This window comes from Oryctolagus cuniculus, chromosome 14, assembly GCF_051225735.1.
Source record: "Oryctolagus cuniculus isolate XC-2025 breed Fujian yellow rabbit chromosome 14, ASM5122573v1, whole genome shotgun sequence".
Taxonomy (NCBI): Eukaryota; Metazoa; Chordata; class Mammalia; order Lagomorpha; family Leporidae; genus Oryctolagus; species Oryctolagus cuniculus.
Window position 1 is genome coordinate 933,199 of NC_142880.1, and position 20,580 is coordinate 953,778.

The 20,580-nt window shown below is 58.5% G+C and overlaps 1 protein-coding gene across 3 annotated transcripts in view; it reads left to right on the forward strand.

Annotated features, from left to right (window-relative positions):
- The window catches only part of SV2C (synaptic vesicle glycoprotein 2C), a 103,486-nt gene extending 83,174 nt beyond the window's left edge, over positions 1–20,312 (forward strand). For all 3 annotated transcript variants that reach the window (XM_070056298.2, XM_089312878.1, XM_070056299.2), the window contains 7 exons: positions 2,225–2,335; positions 2,687–2,775; positions 5,267–5,431; positions 9,852–9,985; positions 11,623–11,826; positions 12,172–12,331; positions 15,485–20,312. In XM_070056298.2, coding sequence (XP_069912399.1) covers positions 2,225–2,335; positions 2,687–2,775; positions 5,267–5,431; positions 9,852–9,985; positions 11,623–11,826; positions 12,172–12,331; positions 15,485–15,668 — 1,047 coding nt within the window. In that variant the 3' untranslated portion in view covers positions 15,669–20,312. The remainder of the gene's footprint in view (positions 1–2,224; positions 2,336–2,686; positions 2,776–5,266; positions 5,432–9,851; positions 9,986–11,622; positions 11,827–12,171; positions 12,332–15,484) is intronic.
- Positions 20,313–20,580: the final 268 nt, after the last annotated feature.

Consider the following 20,580-nt stretch of genomic DNA (forward strand, 5'->3'; position numbering starts at 1 on the left):
TCTCCAGATTTTTTATACCTGAAGTCACAAAACTTGGAAAGAGAGTATTCAGGCAGAGTCTTACAGAAACGTAGGCCGGAGCATGCGTTAGAGCACAGTGAAGGTGGGGTGGACTGGCGCGCGGATTTCCGGAAGGTTCTTGGGGAGCACGCGTCACGAACAGCCTGCACGGATGCCCGGCGTTTCGCACCGAAATAAGCTCATCCTTCAACATGATCTTTAATTTTCCCTGAACGTTCTGAAAAACCCTTATATACTCTACAGAAAACAGTATAGCTCATTTATAAGGAGAGAGAAAGTAAAGGGGAGATTTTTTAAACAGGAATCTTAGGATAAGAAAGGAAATGCTGTGTTTTTTTTTTTTTTTTTTTAAGAAATGAAAATGGTATAAACACTCTGTTAAAGGACAGAAATGACCAGATTGTGTCAGAGGAAGAAATCCACCCTGTTGCATGTGAGACCAACAGGGGGCACCACCCGCCCCAGCAGCGAGCGTGCGGCCTCCAGCCTGCCAGGAACCAGGAACCGACTCTGGGGCCCCGCCCACCCCGGCTGAGACTGGCTCCCAGCCGCCCAGCCTCCCCAGCCTCCCCAGCCTAGGGAATCCTTTCTAATCTGAGGCCTCCAGGGTGCAGCTGGGCAGGACGTCACGTCTGGGCTCCCTGGCCGCCTGGGCAGAGGTCAGCAGCAGCTTGTCCCACTCTGGCTCCTGCGGACCTAGTCCGTGGCCGCGTCACAGGGAGCCCTGGACAGCACCACAGAGGCTGCTGGCACAGCCCTGCCCTGTGAACAGGTGTTTTGCACATGGCCGTTTCCGAGGCTGAGAGTTAGAAGATGGCCGTGTGGGAGCCGGGGCATCGTCCAGGGCGTGGCTTCCGCTTGGCCACAGGGCCTGAGGAAGCAGCTTAGCTTCTGCAAAGGCTGTGTTCTGTGCACGCTGTGGGCACACGCTCAGCACACGCTCAGGGTCACGCTCGGGGCTTGCGTCGCTCAGCAGTCTGGGTGCCTCTCTCTGCCCTCTGTCCTCAGCTCCCAGGCTGCCCCTTCTGCCCGACCTGCATACACCATGGGCTGTCGATGGGAGAGCCAGTCTGAGTTCACAAAGTGGGGGTGGAATTTTGGGAAGCAATGATGTTTTTAGATCTTGGATGTGTGCAGTCATACAATTAGATGGAAAATGGTTTGTCTAAAACAATTCGAAGGAATTCGGTTAGATCTTTTTGCTGGCTTGGAAGCAACGTCTGTTGGGGTTGGTGTCAGGGCATCTGCTGCCTGTGGCACCAGCGTCCCATCTGAGATCCAGTTAGAGTCCTGGCTGCTCCCTGCTAATGCTCCTGGGAAGGCAGTGGGTGACGACCCAGGTCCTTGGACCCCTGCATCCTCGTGGGAGACCTGGATGGAGCTCCTGGCTCCTGGTGTTGGCCTGGGCCAGCCCTAGTCATTGTGGACATTTGAAGAGTGAACCAGCGAATGGAAGATTTCTTTCTGTCCTCTCTCTCTCTCTGCCTCTCTCTGCCTCCCTCCGCCTCCCTCCCCCCTTCTCCCCCCTCCCCCTCCCCCTCCCTCTAACCTGCCTTTCAAATGAACAGGTCTTAAAAAGAAAAGAACATCAGTTTAGGTTCTGAAACTTGTGACGCAAGCCCTGCTGAGACCTTTAGGAAGCGGAGATTTCCTGATGCGAGGACAGATGTTGGTTGTCTCCGGTTGTTAACTTGCAGCTTGCCGTGCAGTGTGATGGAGGCGTGAAGACAGTGCCGGGACCCTCCCTGGGGGCCAGCAGACATGGCTGACAAGCCCTGGGGCTGGGCCGTGGAGAAGAAAGGCCGCGAGGTGGTCTGAGAAAGAGTTGGGTGGGAAGGTGTAAAGGGGACGGCTGGGGACCCAGTTCATCCGATCAGCGGGTCCCAGAGAGAAGCGTTCCCGGCGTCTGGCCCAAGCAGAGTCGTCCCTAACCCCCAGCTCACTCATCGGGGTGTTTTCTCTGCTCACGGTGTCGCTGTGGTCATGGCTCGAGGTGGACGTGTGGCTCCATCTTAGCCCGGTTCCCGACAGGATTCCCTCTCGCCCTCTATGCCTATCTGCTGTCAGGGTCCGTTAGCTACGGCCTCTCTGTGGAGTGACTGCTGGACACCACTGCTCTCGGGTGTCAGGTTTTGGTCCCTTCGCGTGAGCCCGATCTTGGCAGCTTGAGAGGACTCGGCGCTTTCTGCTCTGTTGGCTCCAGGTGAACAAAATCAAGACCCCGAAGCAGCTCGACGAGCTGATCGAGATCGAGAGCGACACGGGGACCTGGTACCGCAGGTGTTTCGTCCGCATCCGCACAGAGCTCCACGGAGTAAGTAGCGCGCCCCGCACCAACCTGCCTGTGAGCCGGTTGCTCTGAGGATGGATGGGGGGGTGCCTGGCCTCTGCCACGTGTGGGCTCTGCCCCTGTGCACAGGACACCCGACGCTGAGACCGCCCCGGATAGGCAGTGAGCCCTTCCTGCCGCCACCTGGCAAGGGCAGGTGTGTGCCCGAGAGGTTGAAAAGTGCAAGTGCCAGCGTCTGCCTCCTGTGGCCTTGGCTTTCCCGTGTTGAGATGAATCCATCTGGATAAAATCACAGCTTTTTTCTAATTTGGTAGAAAAAATGGGGCGGGGGCAGGTGCGGTAGCTGCATAGGAAGCTGACTCCCTGACGTTTCAGATTTGGCTGACATTCATGAGGTGTTTCAACTACCCCATCAGAGAGAACACCATCAAGCTCACGGTGGTCTGGTTCACGCTGTCCTTCGGGTGAGTCTTGCCTGAGTTCTGGGAGAGCCGCAGTGGTCGGCACCCTCTGGGCCGCCTTGGATTACCTGGCTGGTTACCTGCTGGCTGGGTGCTGTGTGCAGCTTGGATTTGCTCACTACTGTGGTTTCCATAAAGCAGTTATGTTCCCGATCTTGTCTTAAAGCTAGGGTGGGCATACCAGTAGCGTTTAGGGAGTCCTAACAGTATGTTTAGGTTCCTGTGTGTGAATTTGGGAGGCGCATTCAAACCATGGCGCTACATGTAGGTTCATCATGGGATTCTTCCGCTTGTCTCTTCCCCACGGAAGTCTCAGGAATTACACAGCTAGGGTTATCCAGGTAACCCCAGCCAAATCCACACCAGATCAGTTGGGGTGGGGCAGGCACCAGACCCTGGTGTGGTGACCCCCTGGTGCCGTAGGGAGCTAGTAGCACCTGGGACCGCTCCAGGAACCGCTGCAGCCCTGTACACGTGAAAGGCACCGTGACTGCTGGTGTGCAGGGCCTTAGCGTGCCCTTGTCCCTGCAGGTACTACAGGCTCTGTGTGTGTCCCTGCAGGTACTACAGGCTGTGTGTGTGTGTCCCTGCAGGTACTACAGGCTTCCTGTCTATGTGTCCCTGCAGGTACTACGGGCTGTCTGTGTGGTCCCTGCAGGTACTACAGGCTGTGTGTGTGTCCCTGCAGGTACTGCAGGCTCTGTGTGTGTCCCTGCAGGTACTACAGGCTGTGTGTGTGTGTGCCTGCAGGTACTACAGGCTTCCTGTCTATGTGTCCCTGCAGATACTATGGGCTGTCTGTGTGGTCCCTGCAGGTACTACAGGCTGTGTGTGTGTCCCTGCAGGTACTACAGACTCTGTGTGTGTCCCTGCAGGTACTGTAGGCTGTCTGTGTGTCCCTGCAGGTACTACAGGCTGTGTGTGTGTCCCTGCAGGTACTGTAGGCTGTCTGTGTGTCCCTGCAGGTACTACAGGCTGTGTGTGTGTGTGCCTGCAGGTACTACAGGCTTCCTGTCTATGTGTCCCTGCAGATACTACGGGCTGTATGTGTGGTCTCTGCAGGTACTACAGGCTGTCTGTGTGTCCCTACAGATACTACAGGCTGTTTGTGTCTCCCTGCAGGTACTATACGCTGTCTCTGTGTGTCTGCAGGTACTACAGGTTGTGTGTCCCTGCAGGTACTGCAGGCTGTCTGTGTGTCTCTGCAGGTACTACAGGCTGTCTGTGTGTCTCTGCAGGTACTGCAGGCTGTCTGTGTGTCTCTGCAGGTACTACGGGCTGTCTGTGTGTCTCTGCAGGTACTGCAGGCTGTCTGTGTGTCTCTGCAGGTACTGCAGGCTGTCTGTGTGTCTCTGCAGGTACTACGGGCTGTCTGTGTGTCTCTGCAGGTACTGCAGGCTGTCTGTGTGTCTCTGCAGGTACTACGGGCTGTCTGTGTGTCTGCAGGTACTACGGGCTGTCTGTGTGTCTCTGCAGGTACTGCAGGCTGTCTGTGTGTCTCTGCAGGTACTACGGGCTGTCTGTGTGTCCCTGCAGGTACTGCAGGCTGTCTGTGTGTCCCTGCAGGTACTACAGGCTGTCTGTGTGTCTCTGCAGGTACTGCAGGCTGTCTGTGTGTCCCTGCAGGTACTACAGGCTGTCTGTGTGTCTCTGCAGGTACTATACGCTGTCTCTGTGTGTCTGCAGGTACTACAGGCTGTCTGTGTGTCTCTGCAGGTACTACGGGCTGTCTGTGTGTCTCTGCAGGTACTACAGGCTGTCTGTGTGTCTCTGCAGGTACTACGGGCTGTCTGTGTGTCTCTGCAGGTACTGCAGGCTGTCTGTGTGTCTCTGCAGGTACTGCAGGCTGTCTGTGTGTCTCTGCAGGTACTACGGGCTGTCTGTGTGTCTCTGCAGGTACTGCAGGCTGTCTGTGTGTCTCTGCAGGTACTACGGGCTGTCTGTGTGTCTGCAGGTACTACGGGCTGTCTGTGTGTCTCTGCAGGTACTGCAGGCTGTCTGTGTGTCTCTGCAGGTACTACGGGCTGTCTGTGTGTCCCTGCAGGTACTGCAGGCTGTCTGTGTGTCTCTGCAGGTACTACAGGCTGTCTCTGTGTCTCTGCAGGTACTGCAGGCTGTCTGTGTGTCCCTGCAGGTACTACAGGCTGTCTGTGTGTCTCTGCAGGTACTGCAGGCTGTCTGTGTGTCCCTGCAGGTACTACAGGCTGTCTGTGTGTCTCTGCAGGTACTACGGGCTGTCTGTGTGTCTCTGCAGGTACTACAGGCTGTCTGTGTGTCTCTGCAGGTACTACAGGCTGTCTGTGTGTCCCTGCAGGTACTGCAGGCTTTCTGTCTATGTGTCCCTGCAGATACTATGGGCTGTTTGTGTCCCTACAGGTACTGCAGGCTGTCTGTGTCCCTACAGGTACTACAGGCTGTCTGTGTGTCTCTGCAGGTACTGCAGGCTGTCTGTGTGTCCCTACAGGTACTACGGGCTGTCTGTGTGTCTCTGCAGGTACTACGGGCTGTCTGTGTGGTTCCCTGATGTCATTAAGCACCTGCAGTCCGATGGCTACGCACTGCTCACCAGGAACGTGCAGAGGGACAGATACGCCAACTTCAGCATCAACTTCACCATGGAGAACCAGGTCCACACGGGGATGGAGTATGACAACGGCAGGTCTGCACTCCTGAAGCGCCCTCACTCGTCACTGCTCACTGAGCCTGCTCTGTGGTCATCTGTCATCTCTGCCACACTGGGGCTGCATAGCTGGCTTCGCTTTGTTTAGTTTTAGTTGTGGTCACTTCATGCTGCATTTGAATGCTTGCAAATAGGATTTCAGGGAAGGGTGAACGTACATCCGTTAGTGCACTTAAGGTGCTTCTAGAACTGGGCTGCTTCCCGCTTGTTAAGTAGTGGGGCTGACCCCGTGAAAAGATTGTGGAGTCCCCCAAGAGCAAGGAAGGTAGGGAAGGGGAGAGCGAGGAGTGTGCGACCAGGAGCCGGGCAAGGGGCTTGTTCCGAGGGGAAACCTGAGACACAGTGCGCCTCTGGCAGGAGATGGCACTTGCCAGACGTCGTCCCTTCTGCACTGCACTGGCTGCACTGGGAATCCCGCTGAGATGCTGACAGGAGCAGTTAGGGTCCGAGAACGTGAGAGGGCTTGGAAATACTGTGTCAACGGCGATTTGAAATGTAAACTGAAGTTTTCTAGGACAAAACCAACTTGGAAAGACAGGGGAGAGTTCCATGGGTGCGTGGTCCGGGATGGAGAGGAGGCGCAGCCCTCTAACAGGAGGCCCACGAGGGCCACTTCCCTGATGAAGTCCTCACGCGGTCTCACCGAAACCTTGCATCAAACGCATTGTGAGTCTAGAGTGAGCAGCTACTTTGTGTAAAGAAGTACCGCTCCTCTGTGAGAAAGCTCTAGTGTATGTTTAGTGATACTTGTTAGAGACCTGAGCTGGATATCCAGCTATCACTTAGAAAGTTTTTGAACTAGCAATACAGGGGTAGTTTGGGAAGTTTATGAAAACTGGAATTAAAAGGTAAGTGTGTTTTGTAGCCAAAAAATATTTTGAAATTCATGTTTGTGAAGGGGAAATAGACATTATGAAAAAACTAGGCGGATTTCAGAAACTTCACACCACCCAAGCGCACCATCCATTTCCATTTCCCGTGAGCGAGGGAAGCACGCTCGGGTCAGCCTCTCCTCCTGGTTCCGGTGGCTTCACACGGGGCACCTGCAGTGGGGCTGAGCTGTTCATGTGTGGGCCACCGTGCAGGCTGAGCTCAGCACTCAGGCATGGAGGTGAGAGCGCTCTGAGAGCGCCCAGCACGATGCGTCCTTCCGTGCCCCTAGGAGGGTGTGTTGTGAACACCCCACTCCGGGAGCAGGCGTTCTCCTCGGTAACCCTGCGTGTGCGTCCCTTTCTCTTAGGGACTCAGAACACAGCAGTGAACACCTGACTGTGTCACGGAGCCCTCGAGGTGGGGGCCACTGTGCATGGTCCTCATGGCCATGACTGTTGTCCTCAAGTAAATCCATGACAACACCTGGGGATGTGCCTCAGAGGTACTGAAGTCCTTCCAAATGTGTCCACAGGACCCAAACCTTCAGGAGTTCCTGTAATTTTTTTTTTAATTTTTTTTATTTTTTGACAGGCAGAGTGGACAGTGAGAGAGAGAGACAGAGAGAAAGGTCTTCCTTTGCCGTTGGTTCACCCTCCAGTGGCCACCGCGGCCAGCACGCTGCGGCCGGCGCACTGCGCCAATCTGATGGCAGGAGCCAGGTACTTATCCTGGTCTCCCATGGGGTGCAGGGCCCAAGCACTTGGGCCATCCTCCACTGCACTCCCTGGCCACAGCAGAGAGCTGGCCTGGAAGAGGGGCAACCGGGACAGAATCCGGCGCCCCGACCGGGACTAGAACCCGGTGTGCCAGTGCCGCAAGGCAGAGGATTAGCCTACTGAGCTGCGGCGCCGGCCACGAGTTCCTGTATTGCCATCGGTCTGAGGACAGTGCTGACTGCGGGAGGACTGAGTGTGTGTCAGGTCTGAGGGCAGTGCTGACTGCGGGAGGACTGAGTGAGTGTTAGCTCTGAGGGCAGTGCTGACCGAGGGAGGACTGAGTGAGTGTTAGGTCTGAGGGCAGTGCTGACCAAGGGAGGACTGAGTGTGTGTTAGGTCTGAGGGCAGTGCTGACTGAGGGAGGACTGAGTGCGTGTTAGGTCTGAGGGCAGTGCTGACTGAGGGAGGACTGAGTGTGTGTTATGTCTGAGGGCAGTGCTGACCAAGGGAGGACTGAGTGCGTGTTAGGTCTGAGGGCAGTGCTGACTGAGGGAGGACTGAGTGAGTGTTATGTCTGAGGGCAGTGCTGACTGTGGGAGGACTGAGTGCGTGTTAGGTCTGAGGGCGGTGCTGACCGAGGGAGGACTGAGTGTGTGTTATGTCTGAGGGCAGTGCTGACCAAGGGAGGACTGAGTGCGTGTTAGGTCTGAGGGCAGTGCTGACTGAGGGAGGACTGAGTGTGTGTTATGTCTGAGGGCAGTGCTGACTGTGGGAGGACTGAGTGCGTGTTAGGTCTGAGGGCGGTGCTGACCGAGGGAGGACTGAGTGTGTGTTAGGGCTGAGGGCAGTGCTGACCAAGGGAGGACTGAGTGCGTGTTAGGTCTGAGGGCAGTGCTGACTGAGGGAGGACTGAGTGAGTGTTATGTCTGAGGGCAGTGCTGACTGAGGGAGGACTGAGTGAGTGTTGTGTCTGAGGGCAGTGCTGACTGAGGGAGGACTGAGTGCAGGTCAGGTCTGAGGGCAGTGCTGACTGAGGGAGGACTGAGTGCGTGTTAGCTCTGAGGGCAGTGCTGACTGAGGGAGGACTGAGTGCATGTTAGGGCTGAGGGCAGTGCTGACCAAGGGAGGACTGAGTGCGGGTCAGGTCTGAGGGCAGTGCTGACTGAGGGAGGACTGAGTGCATGTTAGGGCTGAGGGCAGTGCTGACCAAGGGAGGACTGAGTGTGTGTTAGGTCTGAGGGCAGTGCTGACTGCAGGAGGACTGAGTGTGTGTTAGGTCTGAGGGCAGTGCTGACTGCAGGAGGACTGAGTGCGTGTTAGCTCTGAGGGCAGTGCTGACCAAGGGAGGACTGAGTGCGTGTTAGCTCTGAGGGCAGTGCTGACTGAGGGAGGACTGAGTGAGTGTTATGTCTGAGGGCAGTGCTGACTGCGGGAGGACTGAGTGAGTGTTAGCTCTGAGGGCAGTGCTGACTGAGGGAGGACTGAGTGCGTGTTAGCTCTGAGGGCAGTGCTGACTGAGGGAGGACTGAGTGCATGTTAGGGCTGAGGGCAGTGCTGACCAAGGGAGGACTGAGTGCGTGTTATGTCTGAGGGCAGTGCTGACCGAGGGAGGACTGAGTGTGTGTTAGGTCTGAGGGCAGTGCTGACTGAGGGAGGGCTGAGTGTGTGTTAGGGCTGAGCAGTGCTGACTGCGGGAGGACTGAGTGCGTGTTAGGTCTGAGGGCAGTGCTGACCAAGGGAGGACTGAGTGCGTGTTAGCTCTGAGGGCAGTGCTGACTGAGGGAGGACTGAGTGAGTGTTGTGTCTGAGGGCAGTGCTGACTGAGGGAGGACTGAGTGCAGGTCAGGTCTGAGGGCAGTGCTGACTGAGGGAGGGCTGAGTGTGTGTTAGGGCTGAGCAGTGCTGACTGAGGGAGGACTGAGTGCATGTTAGGGCTGAGCAGTGCTGACCAAGGGAGGACTGAGTGCGTGTTAGGTCTGAGGGCAGTGCTGACCGAGGGAGGACTGAGTGTGTGTTAGGTCTGAGGGCAGTGCTGACCGAGGGAGGACTGAGTGTGTGTTAGGTCTGAGGGCAGTGCTGACTGAGGGAGGACTGAGTGTGTGTTAGGGCTGAGCAGTGCTGACTGCGGAAGGACTGAGTGCGTGTTAGCTCTGAGGGCAGTGCTGACCAAGGGAGGACTGAGTGCGTGTTAGGTCTGAGGGCAGTGCTGACTGAGTGAGGACTGAGTGCATGTTAGGGCTGAGCAGTGCTGACTGTGGGAGGACTGAGTGCGTGTTGGGGCTGAAGGACTCCTGTTGGTCGTTTTTGATCGTACTTCTGGAATAAGGATGACCTGCAAGGCTGCTGCTTCTCGCATAAATCAGTGGAGTTCTGAGATCCTGTCTCGGAGTAGGTGCACATTTTGTCTGAGCAGGCAGCAGCCTCGGGTTCTTGGCTTAGGATACTGGCTTCATTATAATTTTGTGGGGCACTGGAGAGCTATAAACCCCAAGCTTAGAATTTTCACATAAAGCGAGTAGGATTGGAAGTAGTAACCGCAGGTAACCCCACACCCTGTACCTTCTGTTGCACACCCACAAGACCTGCTGATACTGCCAAAAGCTACCTTACTGTCCACACCATCTCTCCACCGGGTGGGAAAGCATTTCGATGGCTACTGGATGACAAAGGACAGCTTTGTGGGGCGAGGGACAGCACCTAGAACACCTGCGACCTGTGACCTTTGTAGTTAAGTCTACATCTGTCTGACTTAGCTTTCAGCTCTGGTGGACAAAGGCCGTGACGTGGTTGTGTGTGTGTGTGTTGAACAGGTTCCTAGGAGTCAAGTTCAAATCTGTGACCTTTAAAGATTCGGTTTTTAAGTCCTGTACCTTTGAGGATGTGACTTCTGTCAACACCTACTTCAAGAACTGCACCTTCATCGACACCGTGTTCGACCACACAGGTAGGTGAATGTGGTAACCACATGGCAGCACAGGCAGCGCATGTGGGAAGCAGACCCAAGTTCCCTAAATCAGCTGGGACAGACACAAGCTGTGTTGTTTGTCTTGTCAGATTTAATGCAGTACAACTTGCTGAAGTTCAAAATTAGCCAAAGCAAGAAGGGCCTTTATTGGCTGTTTCTGGAGCAGAGCGAGCCTCTGGTTGGTTTGCTGTGGTGACCCTGACTTCATACGCTGGTGTGTAGCCTGGTCATTAACTAGATCTGAAAACTCCTCTAGGAAATAAAGGAGACAAGCATTGAGCACCTGCTGTGTGCTGTTGCCTACTGGGCTCATCAGACATACATTGTTCCACTCAGTTTTCATGGTGGCTGAGGCTACACTCGTGGACGTGGTGACAGGTGACATGACGTTAGAGCCAGGCCTTCACAGCCCACCCCCCGGTGCTGGGAAAGAGTCCAGAGTTGCAACCTGGCCTGGCCAGAGGGCCAGCATCTGCTGCCAGCACTCTGCAGGGTGCCCTGCCCAGCTTCAGCAAGAACCCTGTCAGGAAGGAAGGTGACATCTCACTCTCACAGACTGGCTCTCTGAATCTCTCCTAGCAGAGCCTGCCACCCCTGCAGACGTGCTGGGACAGCGCCAGGTTCAAGGACAAGTCAGCCATCAGTGCTGGTGTGTGGGGAGCAAACCGGACTAGACTGAGTTACTGGAATTAGGACTTATTCTATGCATCTGCTCTCCCACAATATGGCGCTGGGAGAGAAGTAAACAGCTTCCGCACAGCTGCCTCCAGTTCAACTAATAAACTGTAGGACTTGCTCCTGATTGGAGGAGAGCAGCGTACTCGGCGTGTGGGCAGCCGAGTTGGGATTGGCGGAGGAGGACTATAAAGGAGGAGAGAGACGGCATGCACCAGGAACATCTAAGGGGAACATCTAGCTGAAGGAACACCTGTGCAGCCCCCGAGAAAGCCGGCCGGCGGTGTGCCGCTCCCCTGCGGAAGTGGGGAATGTGGCCAGGGGGAACTGCCCTTCCACGGAGGTGGAAGGGATAGTAGCCAACCCGGGAAGAACCAGCAGCAAACCCGGGGAGGGCCGAGCAGACAAAAGAACAGCGCAGGGTTCAGTGTTGCTCCTCCACGAAGAGGGGGAGCGACACTGGTGACCCTCAGCTGCAGCCTCCCTGGCCCTTAGAGACCCAGAGAAAGCCCTGTCCCTTCCCTGAGCCTGAGACAACAGAGGGCAGTGATGAGGCCGACTCACCCACATTTGAAGCGAGGTGTGTCTGTGACTGTAGCGTGGAAGCTGTTAGTTCTCTGGTGACGGTCCTTACATAGCATGGTCATCAGGACAGTGACCCTGTAAGGGAATGGTCAGCAACGGCCAACTACAGCGATCAGAGCCAGCTTGATTATAGCTTAGTTTACTCCTTTGTGCAACGTAAGTTCCCTTCATGCGGCTGCCTTGTAGTGCGAGGTCCTGGACTGGACTCTGCCTTGGCCAGGAGAAGGCACGGGAAGTGAAGCCAGCCCAGGCATGAAGCCCCCAAGGGTTCGCAGTCCCGATCCCTGCCGAGGGCTCGTGCCGACGTTTGCCTGCCGGCCCTCGGGAGCTGATGGTTCCTGCTGCTGTTTCTGCAGACTTTGAGCCATACAAGTTCATCAACAGCGAGTTTCAGAACTGCTCCTTTTCCCACAACAAGACGGGGTGCCAGATCACCTTCGACGATGACTACAGTGCCTACTGGATCTACTTTGTCAACTTCCTGGGGACGCTGGCCGTGCTGCCGGGGAACATCGTCTCCGCTCTGCTGATGGACAGAATCGGGCGCTTGACGATGCTGGGTAAGCGCTCAGCTCCCTGGGCGGGGCAGCTGCTGCTGCCTGCTCTGCCCCCTGCCCGGAGGGACGTGGCTCAGACCTCTGTTAGCACAGAGCTGCAGGGAGAGTGGGGGCTGATCACATCGCACTTGAGCGGTGTCCATGGGCTGACGCAGAAGTGATTGTTTGTGACTTTCCCACTGAAGTAGCTGAGCGACAGGTGATGTGCGTTTCGTACGTGCCATCCCTGCAGCTGGCCGCCCTGTGCTGGAGCTTTCTGGAGCCCACTTCACAAAGCCCCCCGACCCTCACCCTCCCTGCCTCGCCCGGCTGGCTCAGGCCCTGCAGTCCTCGTCTGGTCCTTGGCAGGTGGCTCCATGGTGCTGTCGGGCATCAGCTGCTTCTTCCTGTGGTTCGGCACCAGCGAGTCCATGATGATTGGCATGCTGTGTCTGTACAATGGGCTGACCATCTCCGCCTGGAACTCGCTGGACGTGGTCACTGTGGAGCTGTACCCCACAGACCGCAGGTATGTTGTAGGGCCCCAGGCGACTGCTGAAAAATCACAAAAATAAGCTGGACTGCTGCCAGATGGCCACTTCCAAGAGAGTGCAAAACCCAAAGTTCTCTGTGCCACGAGACTCGCAGCGCCACCCGTGTGTCTACAGAGAAGACGTGGGTGGGGACCGTAGTTCCTAGAGGAGTGAACACGGCACTGAGACCAGCTCAGGAGCTCACTGTATCCGTGGCTTGGTTTGTGAGCTGACAATCTGGGAAGCCACAGCAAGGTGGGGAAGGTGAGCATGTGATTGGGGTTAGTGGGGATTAGGATGTGACTGGGGTTGGGGTGTAATGTGAGTCAGGATGTGACTGGGGTTGGGGTGTAATGTGAGGGTGTGATGGGTTGGGGTGTAATGTGAGTTAGGGTATGACTGGGGTTGGGTTGTAATATGGGTTAGGGTGTGACTGGGGTTGGAGTGTAATGTGAGTCAGGGTGTGACTGGGTTGGGGTGTAATGTGGGTTAGGGTATGACGGGTTAGGGTATAATGTAGATTAAGGTGTGACTGTGGTTGAGGTGTAAAGTGGATAAGGGTATGACAGGTTAGAGTGTAATGTGGGTTAGGATGTGACTAGGATTGGAGTGTAATGTGGGGTCAAGGTATGACTGGGGTTGGAGTGTAATGTTGGTTAGTGTGTGACTGGGGTTGGGGTGTAATGTGGGTCAGGGTTTGACTTGGTTGGAGTATAATGTGGGTTAGGGTGTGAATGGGTTGGGGTGTAATGTGGGTCAGGGTTTGACTGGGTTGGAGTGTAATGTGGGTTAGGGTGTGACTAGGATTGGAGTGTAATATGGGGTCAAGGTATGACTGGGGTTGGAGTGTAATGTTGGTTGGCGTGTGACTGGGGTTGGGGTGTAATGTGGGTCAGGGTTTGACTGGGTTGGAGTATAATGTGGGTTAGGGTGTGAATGGGTTGGGTGTAATGTGAGTCAGGGTTTGACTGGGTTGGGGTGTAATGTGGGTTAGGGTGTGAATGGGTTGGGGTGTATTGTGGTTAGGGTGTGACTGAGGTTAGGGTGTAATGAAGGTCTGGGGTGTAACGGATTGGGTGAGCATGACATTAGGTGCAATGGGAGTTCACGTGTTGTAACCCCTCTGGGCTCAGGTTAGTGCTCACACGGCTGCCGGGGAATTCCCTCCCAGTTTGCAGGGCCCACGTGAGCCCTGCCTTAAGCAAGCACAGGGAGGTCTCTGGGACGAACCTCAGCCGTCCTTCTTGCGTGGAAGAAAACCACCCTGCGGTCTAGACGTGGAGATGCAGACCGCCCCGTGTGTCAGGACCAGGCTGGACGCAGGCCTTGGGGAGGAGCCCAGCCCTGAGCCAGTCACTTAGAGAGAGAGAAGCCCTGTCTTGCTCCGAGCCTGGAGACATGCATCGTACCATACTGTGAGCAGCCCCTCATTGCTGGGTGAGGAAGCAGCGACCCCAGGGCCTGGCCAGGGCAGTGAGACCCCGCCCTTGGCTCGCTGACACAGCAGTGCTTCGCAGGCGGGAGCAGGCCCTGGCTGTGTTGCTCAGAGCTTGCAGGTGCTCCTGCACCCATCCCCTGCCAAGCACCTGCAGCCTGGGGTGCTGGGCACATCCACCACACTCTCGTGGTGCTCCTCTCGGGCCCTTGGTCTGAGGATGCTCTGAGGGTTCTTGGTGGGTTTCTCCTCCCCTGCTCACATCGCATCCTTGCGTCAGGGGCCCCGGGGTGAGGGGCTGCCTGCTGCAGGATTCAGACCCTGCAGTGCCATGGCTCCTTCGTTGGCCTCCGATCTGCTCACAGGCCCTCCCAGCAGTGGGCCCATCTGTGCGTTTAGCTGCCTTGGCAGGTTAGGGCAGGTTAAATCTTAAAAAAAAGACAAGCAGAAACCAGAATCCCATATATCCCCTGACTGATCAGCATTTGCATGATTGGAAAACACGAAAGAGAATCCAGAAAATTTTTAAAGATTTATTTATTTATTTGAGAGGTGGAGTTACAGAGAAAGAGAGGTAGAGACAGAGAGAGAGGCCTTCCATCCACTGGTTCACTCCCCAGATGGCCACAATGGCTGGAGCTGGGCCGATCTGAAGCCAGGAGCTTCTTCTGGGGCTCCCACGTGGGTGCAGGGCCATCTTCCACTGCTTTCCCAGGCCATAGCAGAGAGCTGGATCCGAAGAGGAGCAGCCGGGACTAGAACCAGCGCCCCTATGGGATGCCAGAGCTACAGGCAGGGGCTTAGCCTACCACACCACAGCACGGCCCCAAGAATCCAGAAATTAAACCTTGTTAGAGGGTGGAGCGGCATTTCCTACTTTGGTCTCCTACAGTTTGCAACAGAACAAATCCGAATCAAACTGGAGCAAACCAGCACCAGAGCGGAAGTCAGATGCCTGGTCAGACAGCAGTTTCTCTGTCCCAGGGCCCGGCACTCCCTCGGAGCTCCTGAGAACCCCAGTTCTGGGCCTCTGGGCCAGCTCCAAAGCCACAGCCTGTTGGGGCCGGGGGCCTAGGCTGCATCTGCCCGCATCGCCCCCTTTGGAAAGCCCCCAGCTGCCGACACAGCCAGGCTGGAGCACCACAGGGCGAGAACGCGGTCACACAAGGGGCCTCCGGAAAGTGCATGGACAGCGGGGTCTCCCGTGTGAACGGCAGGGGCCCAAGCACGTGGGCCATCCGCTGCTGCCTTCCAGGAGCATTGGCAGGGAGCTGGATCAGCAGTGGAGCAGCCGGCACTCAAAGCTGGGGTGCCGGTGTTCTAGACGGCAGATAACCGCTGGGCCACGGTGCCAGCCCCAAGATCTTGCTCCCTAAAAGTTCGTTCTTTTTCCGGCCGTGATAAACCGGAAGCTTTGCGTGGAGCCTAAATCGGGGGCGGGGGGGGGGGGGGCAGAGGCTGAGGGCAGCGCGGCAGCCTGGCCTCCTGCCTGGCTTTCCTGGCAGCTGTTGCTGTTCGCCGTGCTGACACCCGAGCAGGAAGGCCATGGAAAATGCAACCAGAAGACGGGTTTTCCTGGGTGCTGAAGATGTTGGAGACCCAAACCATCAGTGGCAGCTGTCGTGAAAGCCCGTGCATGTGCAGCAAGACTACGCATGGGTCAGTGGCCGCGGCCGTGCCGATGCCCCCTAAGCCTTGTCCGTGTCTCTTGCAGGGCGACGGGCTTCGGCTTCCTGAACGCGCTCTGCAAGGCGGCGGCCGTGCTGGGGAACCTGATCTTCGGCTCCCTGGTGGGCATCACCAAGGCCCTCCCCATCCTGCTGGCCTCCACCGTGCTGGTGTGCGGGGGGCTCGTGGGGCTGCGCCTGCCGGACACACGGACCCAGGTCCTGATGTGAGGGAGTCCGACGCGACGCCGCTGCGACCGGAAGCCTCGCTGCATCTCCTGCTGCCCCTCCGTGTGACCACACAGGTGTCCCCGCCCTCCTCTCCTCCCAAACACCAGGGCCGCTCGCTGAGGGGCCCTGGCCAGTCCAGCTGCAGACGCGGTCGAGCTGGCCCGGGGCAGCCACTTGCTGCGCGTCTGTGCTGAGAGGGCGTCCCCAGCAGAGGGACATTTCCTGTTTTCTGAGGGGACAGCCCGCAGTTCTCGCTGTGACAGCACGTGGGCGCAGCTGCGGCTGGGCAGGGCTCTTTGGGGCGAGCTGGTTCGAGTGATGGAAGGTCAGGCTGTGCCCTCAGCTGGAATCTGCGGGAGCTGCATCCGCAGAGGGTGTGGCCTGTCCCAGGAAGTTTGAGAAGTGTGAGGCGTCCAGGGCCGGGACCTGTGGTACAGACAGCTGGGAATGAGGTCAGCCGGAGAGCCCTGCCTCGATTTCCCCTCACCACAGACGGCAGTCAGGGTAGGGCGTCTCTTCACCGAGCTGTGTGCCCCTCCCGGAAGCCTGGGTCCCCAGGCCAGCTCTGGGCTGGGGGCTGCGGCAGATGGACGAGGCTCCCACCAGAGCCGTGTGGGAAGAGGGGCAGCCCTGGCCCCCGCCCCACCCTGCTTTGGTGACAGTCGCCGGTGGCCTCCCAGGCACATCCTGTCCCTCCAGCTCCCCTGGGCTGGTGCCCCATCCCTCTGCAGCCATAGGGCCTGCCTCCTGGGGCGCACAGGGACAGGGACAGCATCTGCTCGGCCCCCAGCTGCTCCACCTACCTCTGGAGTCTGCGTGGACCGTGTGACCTGCTGCTGCCCGAGCCGGTCTGCATCAACCTTTGAGTTTGAAGCTCCCTCTGCCACTTCCAGGATGAGCAGCAGCTGGGGGGGGGGGGGGGCAGGGGGCCTGTTTACACCTGAGTCCTCTCCAGGCCTTTGGAGGTGACCCTTGCTGTAGTGTGGCTCCGGTACAGCCCCGGCCTCTGCCTCCGCTCAGTCCCAGAGGCCCCGCCCCCCCTCCAGGCCTGCAGGTGCCCAGACCCCTGAGAAGCCACCAGTCTCCTCCCCCAGCCCCCCCCACCCAGTGCAGGCCTGGAGGGGAGGGGGGAGGGGGAGGCTCCCTGGGCAGAGCATCAGGAAACTGAAACCAGGAACAGGGAAGACAACAGGAAGCCGGAACCCCCGTCGGGCCGGGACGGAGCTACCAAGAGCGAAGGGCAGGTCAGGAAGCCGAGGTTGCCGTCCCCCACCGCCCAGGACTGCCGACAGAGTCAGCCCCCGGTCTGCCGTCTGAGCTGAGTGCAGACAACCAGATAGGCGCCTGGGCCCCTGCCCCGTCTTCGGAGGTGCTCAGCCCTGCCTTCTCCCACGGGGTCTCCCGAGCCACAGGGCACGGCTGCTCAGAGCTGCGTCCTTGTGATGGGCCGTGTCAGCGGAAGCCTGCTTCCCGAGGCTGGCCTTGCTGCCCAGCCCGAGCCCCGGGCGCCCAGGAAGGGGCTCCGGGCAGTCCGACACAGCTTGTCTAGGCCGCCTTTCCGCTGCCCTCCTCGCGTCATTCTCCACCTCGGCTGTCCGAGCACCCGGGGTTTTCCGAGCGCACGGTGCCCGGCTCGCTGTGGGTTTAGCAGGAGATTGTGCTTTGGCCGTGTGGTCAGACAGCAGGTGTTCCCACGTGTGCCAGCGGCTGGCCCCCCAGCACCCCTGCGATGGGAGGAAACCAGAGGCTGTGCACAGATGCACCACTAGGGGGCAGCCGCACGCACTTGTCTGTGCTGCTGGTGAGAACCAGAGTGCTCCCTAGACCCCTGAAGGTCCCCAGGGTAGGGAGATGGCAGCCGGGGTCCTGCAGCACCCAGCTTATCTGTGGTGCTGCTTCCTGGGTGACCTCACACCCAGGGTCCTGATGGGGAGACGAGATGGAGGGGTTCTGGGCCAAGCTCCACCCCTGAGCCCGGTGCAGCCCATGCACTGGGAGTAGGAAATGGCTGCATGGCTGTGGTCCTTGGCTTCCCCATCTGTACAGGGAGGCTGGGACCCCCGCAGAGTGCCATGATGGCAGCTGTGTCTGCTGATGGCACTGGGGCTAGACCCTCACGGACAAGCCCCCGCGGGGCTGGTGTGCAACCAAAGCACTGGGGAGTGCTCAGAAGCCCCGGGACTTCCTGGGGAGGTGGTCCCCACGTTGTCTGCTGCCAGCTCCCCAGGAACCTGAGCTCCGTCTCATGTTGGCACCGGCTCCACAGCTCCCCCTGCCTGTCTAGGAAAGGCACCCATGTTCCGATCACGGCCCTGGCACAGAGACCGCTTCAGGCCTCATCTTCCTGAATCCAGCATCACCCAGGCCCCAGCCATCAGAACCGAGTCCTCGGTGGCCCCGTGCACCTGGGCAGGATCCCTTCATTCACAGATCTCACCGAGTCAGACTTGGGGCTCGCACGGGCGTTTCCGTGGCTGGTCAGCAGAGATGGGGGCGGTGGAGAGCGGGAAGAGAAGCCCTGGGAAGTTCGCAGAGAGGGGTCAGCGCCGTGCGCCCCCCCCCCCAACCCGGCCGTCACACCCAGAGTGCAGGGCGGGGCCCTTTGTGATCCCCTCTGCCGCCAAAACAGAAGGCAGTGTTCCTGCTCCTAGTCCAGTGCCTGCCTGGCCGGGCACTGCGGCTCCGAGAACAGTGAGGCCACATGCCAGGCAGCTGGGGGAGTGCACGCTCAGGGTTCTGGTGGGGGCCGCGTGCCCCCCAGTGAGGATGAGCTCGGAGCAGAGCTGCCCTGTGCTCTGTGGGATGTAGGCAGCAGGTCTGTGCCTCCTGTTTGGCGGGTGTGCAGTGGTGTCCTGAGGAGTGTTCTGTCCCCACGGTGCCCCTCGGGGCTGAGCCAGGGAGCAGGCGGAGCCAGGAGGCCCCCTCCGGAGCACAGCCAGCTCCCTCCTGACGCTGAGGGTTTGTGACGGAGCGAAACTGCCTTTGCGGGCCCCGTGCTCCGTGCTGGCCTTCCACCCTGCAGGAGAAGTGAGCTGGAAAACAGGGCCTGGCGGGCACGGCAGGGGTGCCGTCAGCTCTCGGCTGAGCTGTGCGTGGTTCGGACAGGGTGTCTGGAAGGAGCCCAGGACCCATGGGGCTCTGGGTCCATGGGAAGGCAGAGCACTCCTGCCCCCTCCAACACACACACCTCCTCCAGGCAGTCCACCGCCACTGCTCTCCCTTCTCTTCCTGATCTTGTCACCCCCTGACAAGTGAGACAGAGCCTCACTGGGCCCTTGACCCCAGAGAACTGCAGATGGTGCCCACGGTGAGGGTGGGAGCTGAGGGGCCCAGAGCTGACTGCTGGTAGCCAAGGAGTCCCCAGCCAAATTCAGAATTCAGGACGCCACCATCCGGGTCTGCAGAGGGCCCTGCCCGGTGCTGGAGGCACAACCGTGTGCCACACACATGCTCCCTGCAGAGCGGGAGTGCCCAGGACCCAGAGGGAGGTGGCATGTGCCCTCTGTTCACACGTGGGGCCTCCAGCAGGCCAGCGGCACGCCTGGTGCAGGTGTGCCGAGTCCCCGGCCGCCTGGCGGTGACGGTGGGGGGGCAGGGGTCCCCTGAGGCCAGTGGTGGCTGGACCAGGCACCACGGGGCTCCTCAGATCAGTTGGTGATGATGGGAATTTTGAGAGCCAGTTGAAAATCATAGCCATTGTTAAAATTCAGTATAAATTTATATTTAGATTTTATTTATGTACTGAGAGAAAAAGCTAATATATATGCAGCACGCTGCTCGCTACCGATTTTGCCGCCTTCTGCTGTGACGCAGCCTTTGAGGTCCTCTGGCAGTGGGCATGGCAGCCGCGGCGTCTGTGCACGTGCCGGCACCAGGAGTCCACGCGGGCTGCAGGGCAGGCGCTGGCGTGGGGTCGGCCTGGCCTGAGGGCCGAGGGCCCCACTGTGTGCGAGCCGTTCCTGCAGAACACGCAGGCGTGCTGGGAGCTACACAGCGGCTCCCCTCCCACGCCCAGGTGGGAAACCCTTCTTGCGCCCACTCTCCTCGCCCTGCAGCTTGGCTGCCGCTGGCCCCGTGTCCACGTCCGACCTCAGCTCAGAATGAAGGTGCTCACTGGGCGCTGGCTCCGTGCACGTCTGCTGGGGTTTGCATGCTGCCACTCGGGGCCCAGAAGAGCCTCTCTTCTCCGGAAGCTTCCGTGGGGCCCAGGCTAACCTCAGCCGCTCTCCCTGGTGTCGAGATCTTGGAAGGCCGTGTCCTTGGCCCTGGTGTTTGGGTGTCCTCCTCTGTTTTCCCGTTTCCGATGCTCTGTGAGTGTTCCTGTCTGGTGTGTCCCGGTGCCCCGTGTCCGTGTGCTGCATGTGTGAACCCCAGTACATCCTGCGTCTGGGGCTTTCTCCCTGTGTCCAGCCGGCCCTGTTGTGAGCTCATCTTCCCAGGACGCCCTCCGTGTCTGATTCCCGATTGCCACAGTGTCTGTCCACACGCGAGTTCCCGCACACCCGAGCCCACTGTGCAGTGCGTGTCTCCCGTGTGGAAGTGTGTCCAGTCGTGTGCCAGGTGACACATGCGTGTATCCGCTGCAGAGATGTTCCATGTACGTCAGATTAATAAATGAGCGGTTTTAGCTCCATTCTACTCCAACGGAGATCACTGTGTGGCTGCTCTTCCAAGCACAGCCCAGCCTTCAGGGTCCCTGGGTGCGGGGGGGCCGGGGCCAGGCTGCTGCGCTGGCTGGTTGCACGCACGTTTTCCAGTGCTGGTGGGGGACGGAATAGGCGCTTGTGTGTCTGCCCTGGAGCGGGGGTCTGGAGAGAGCAGGCGGGCGTGGGCGTGTCCCGTGGCTGCCCTGCTGAAGGCAGAGGCATGGGCCACACCACCCCTGCCCTCGTCCCCGCGAGAACACTGTCCC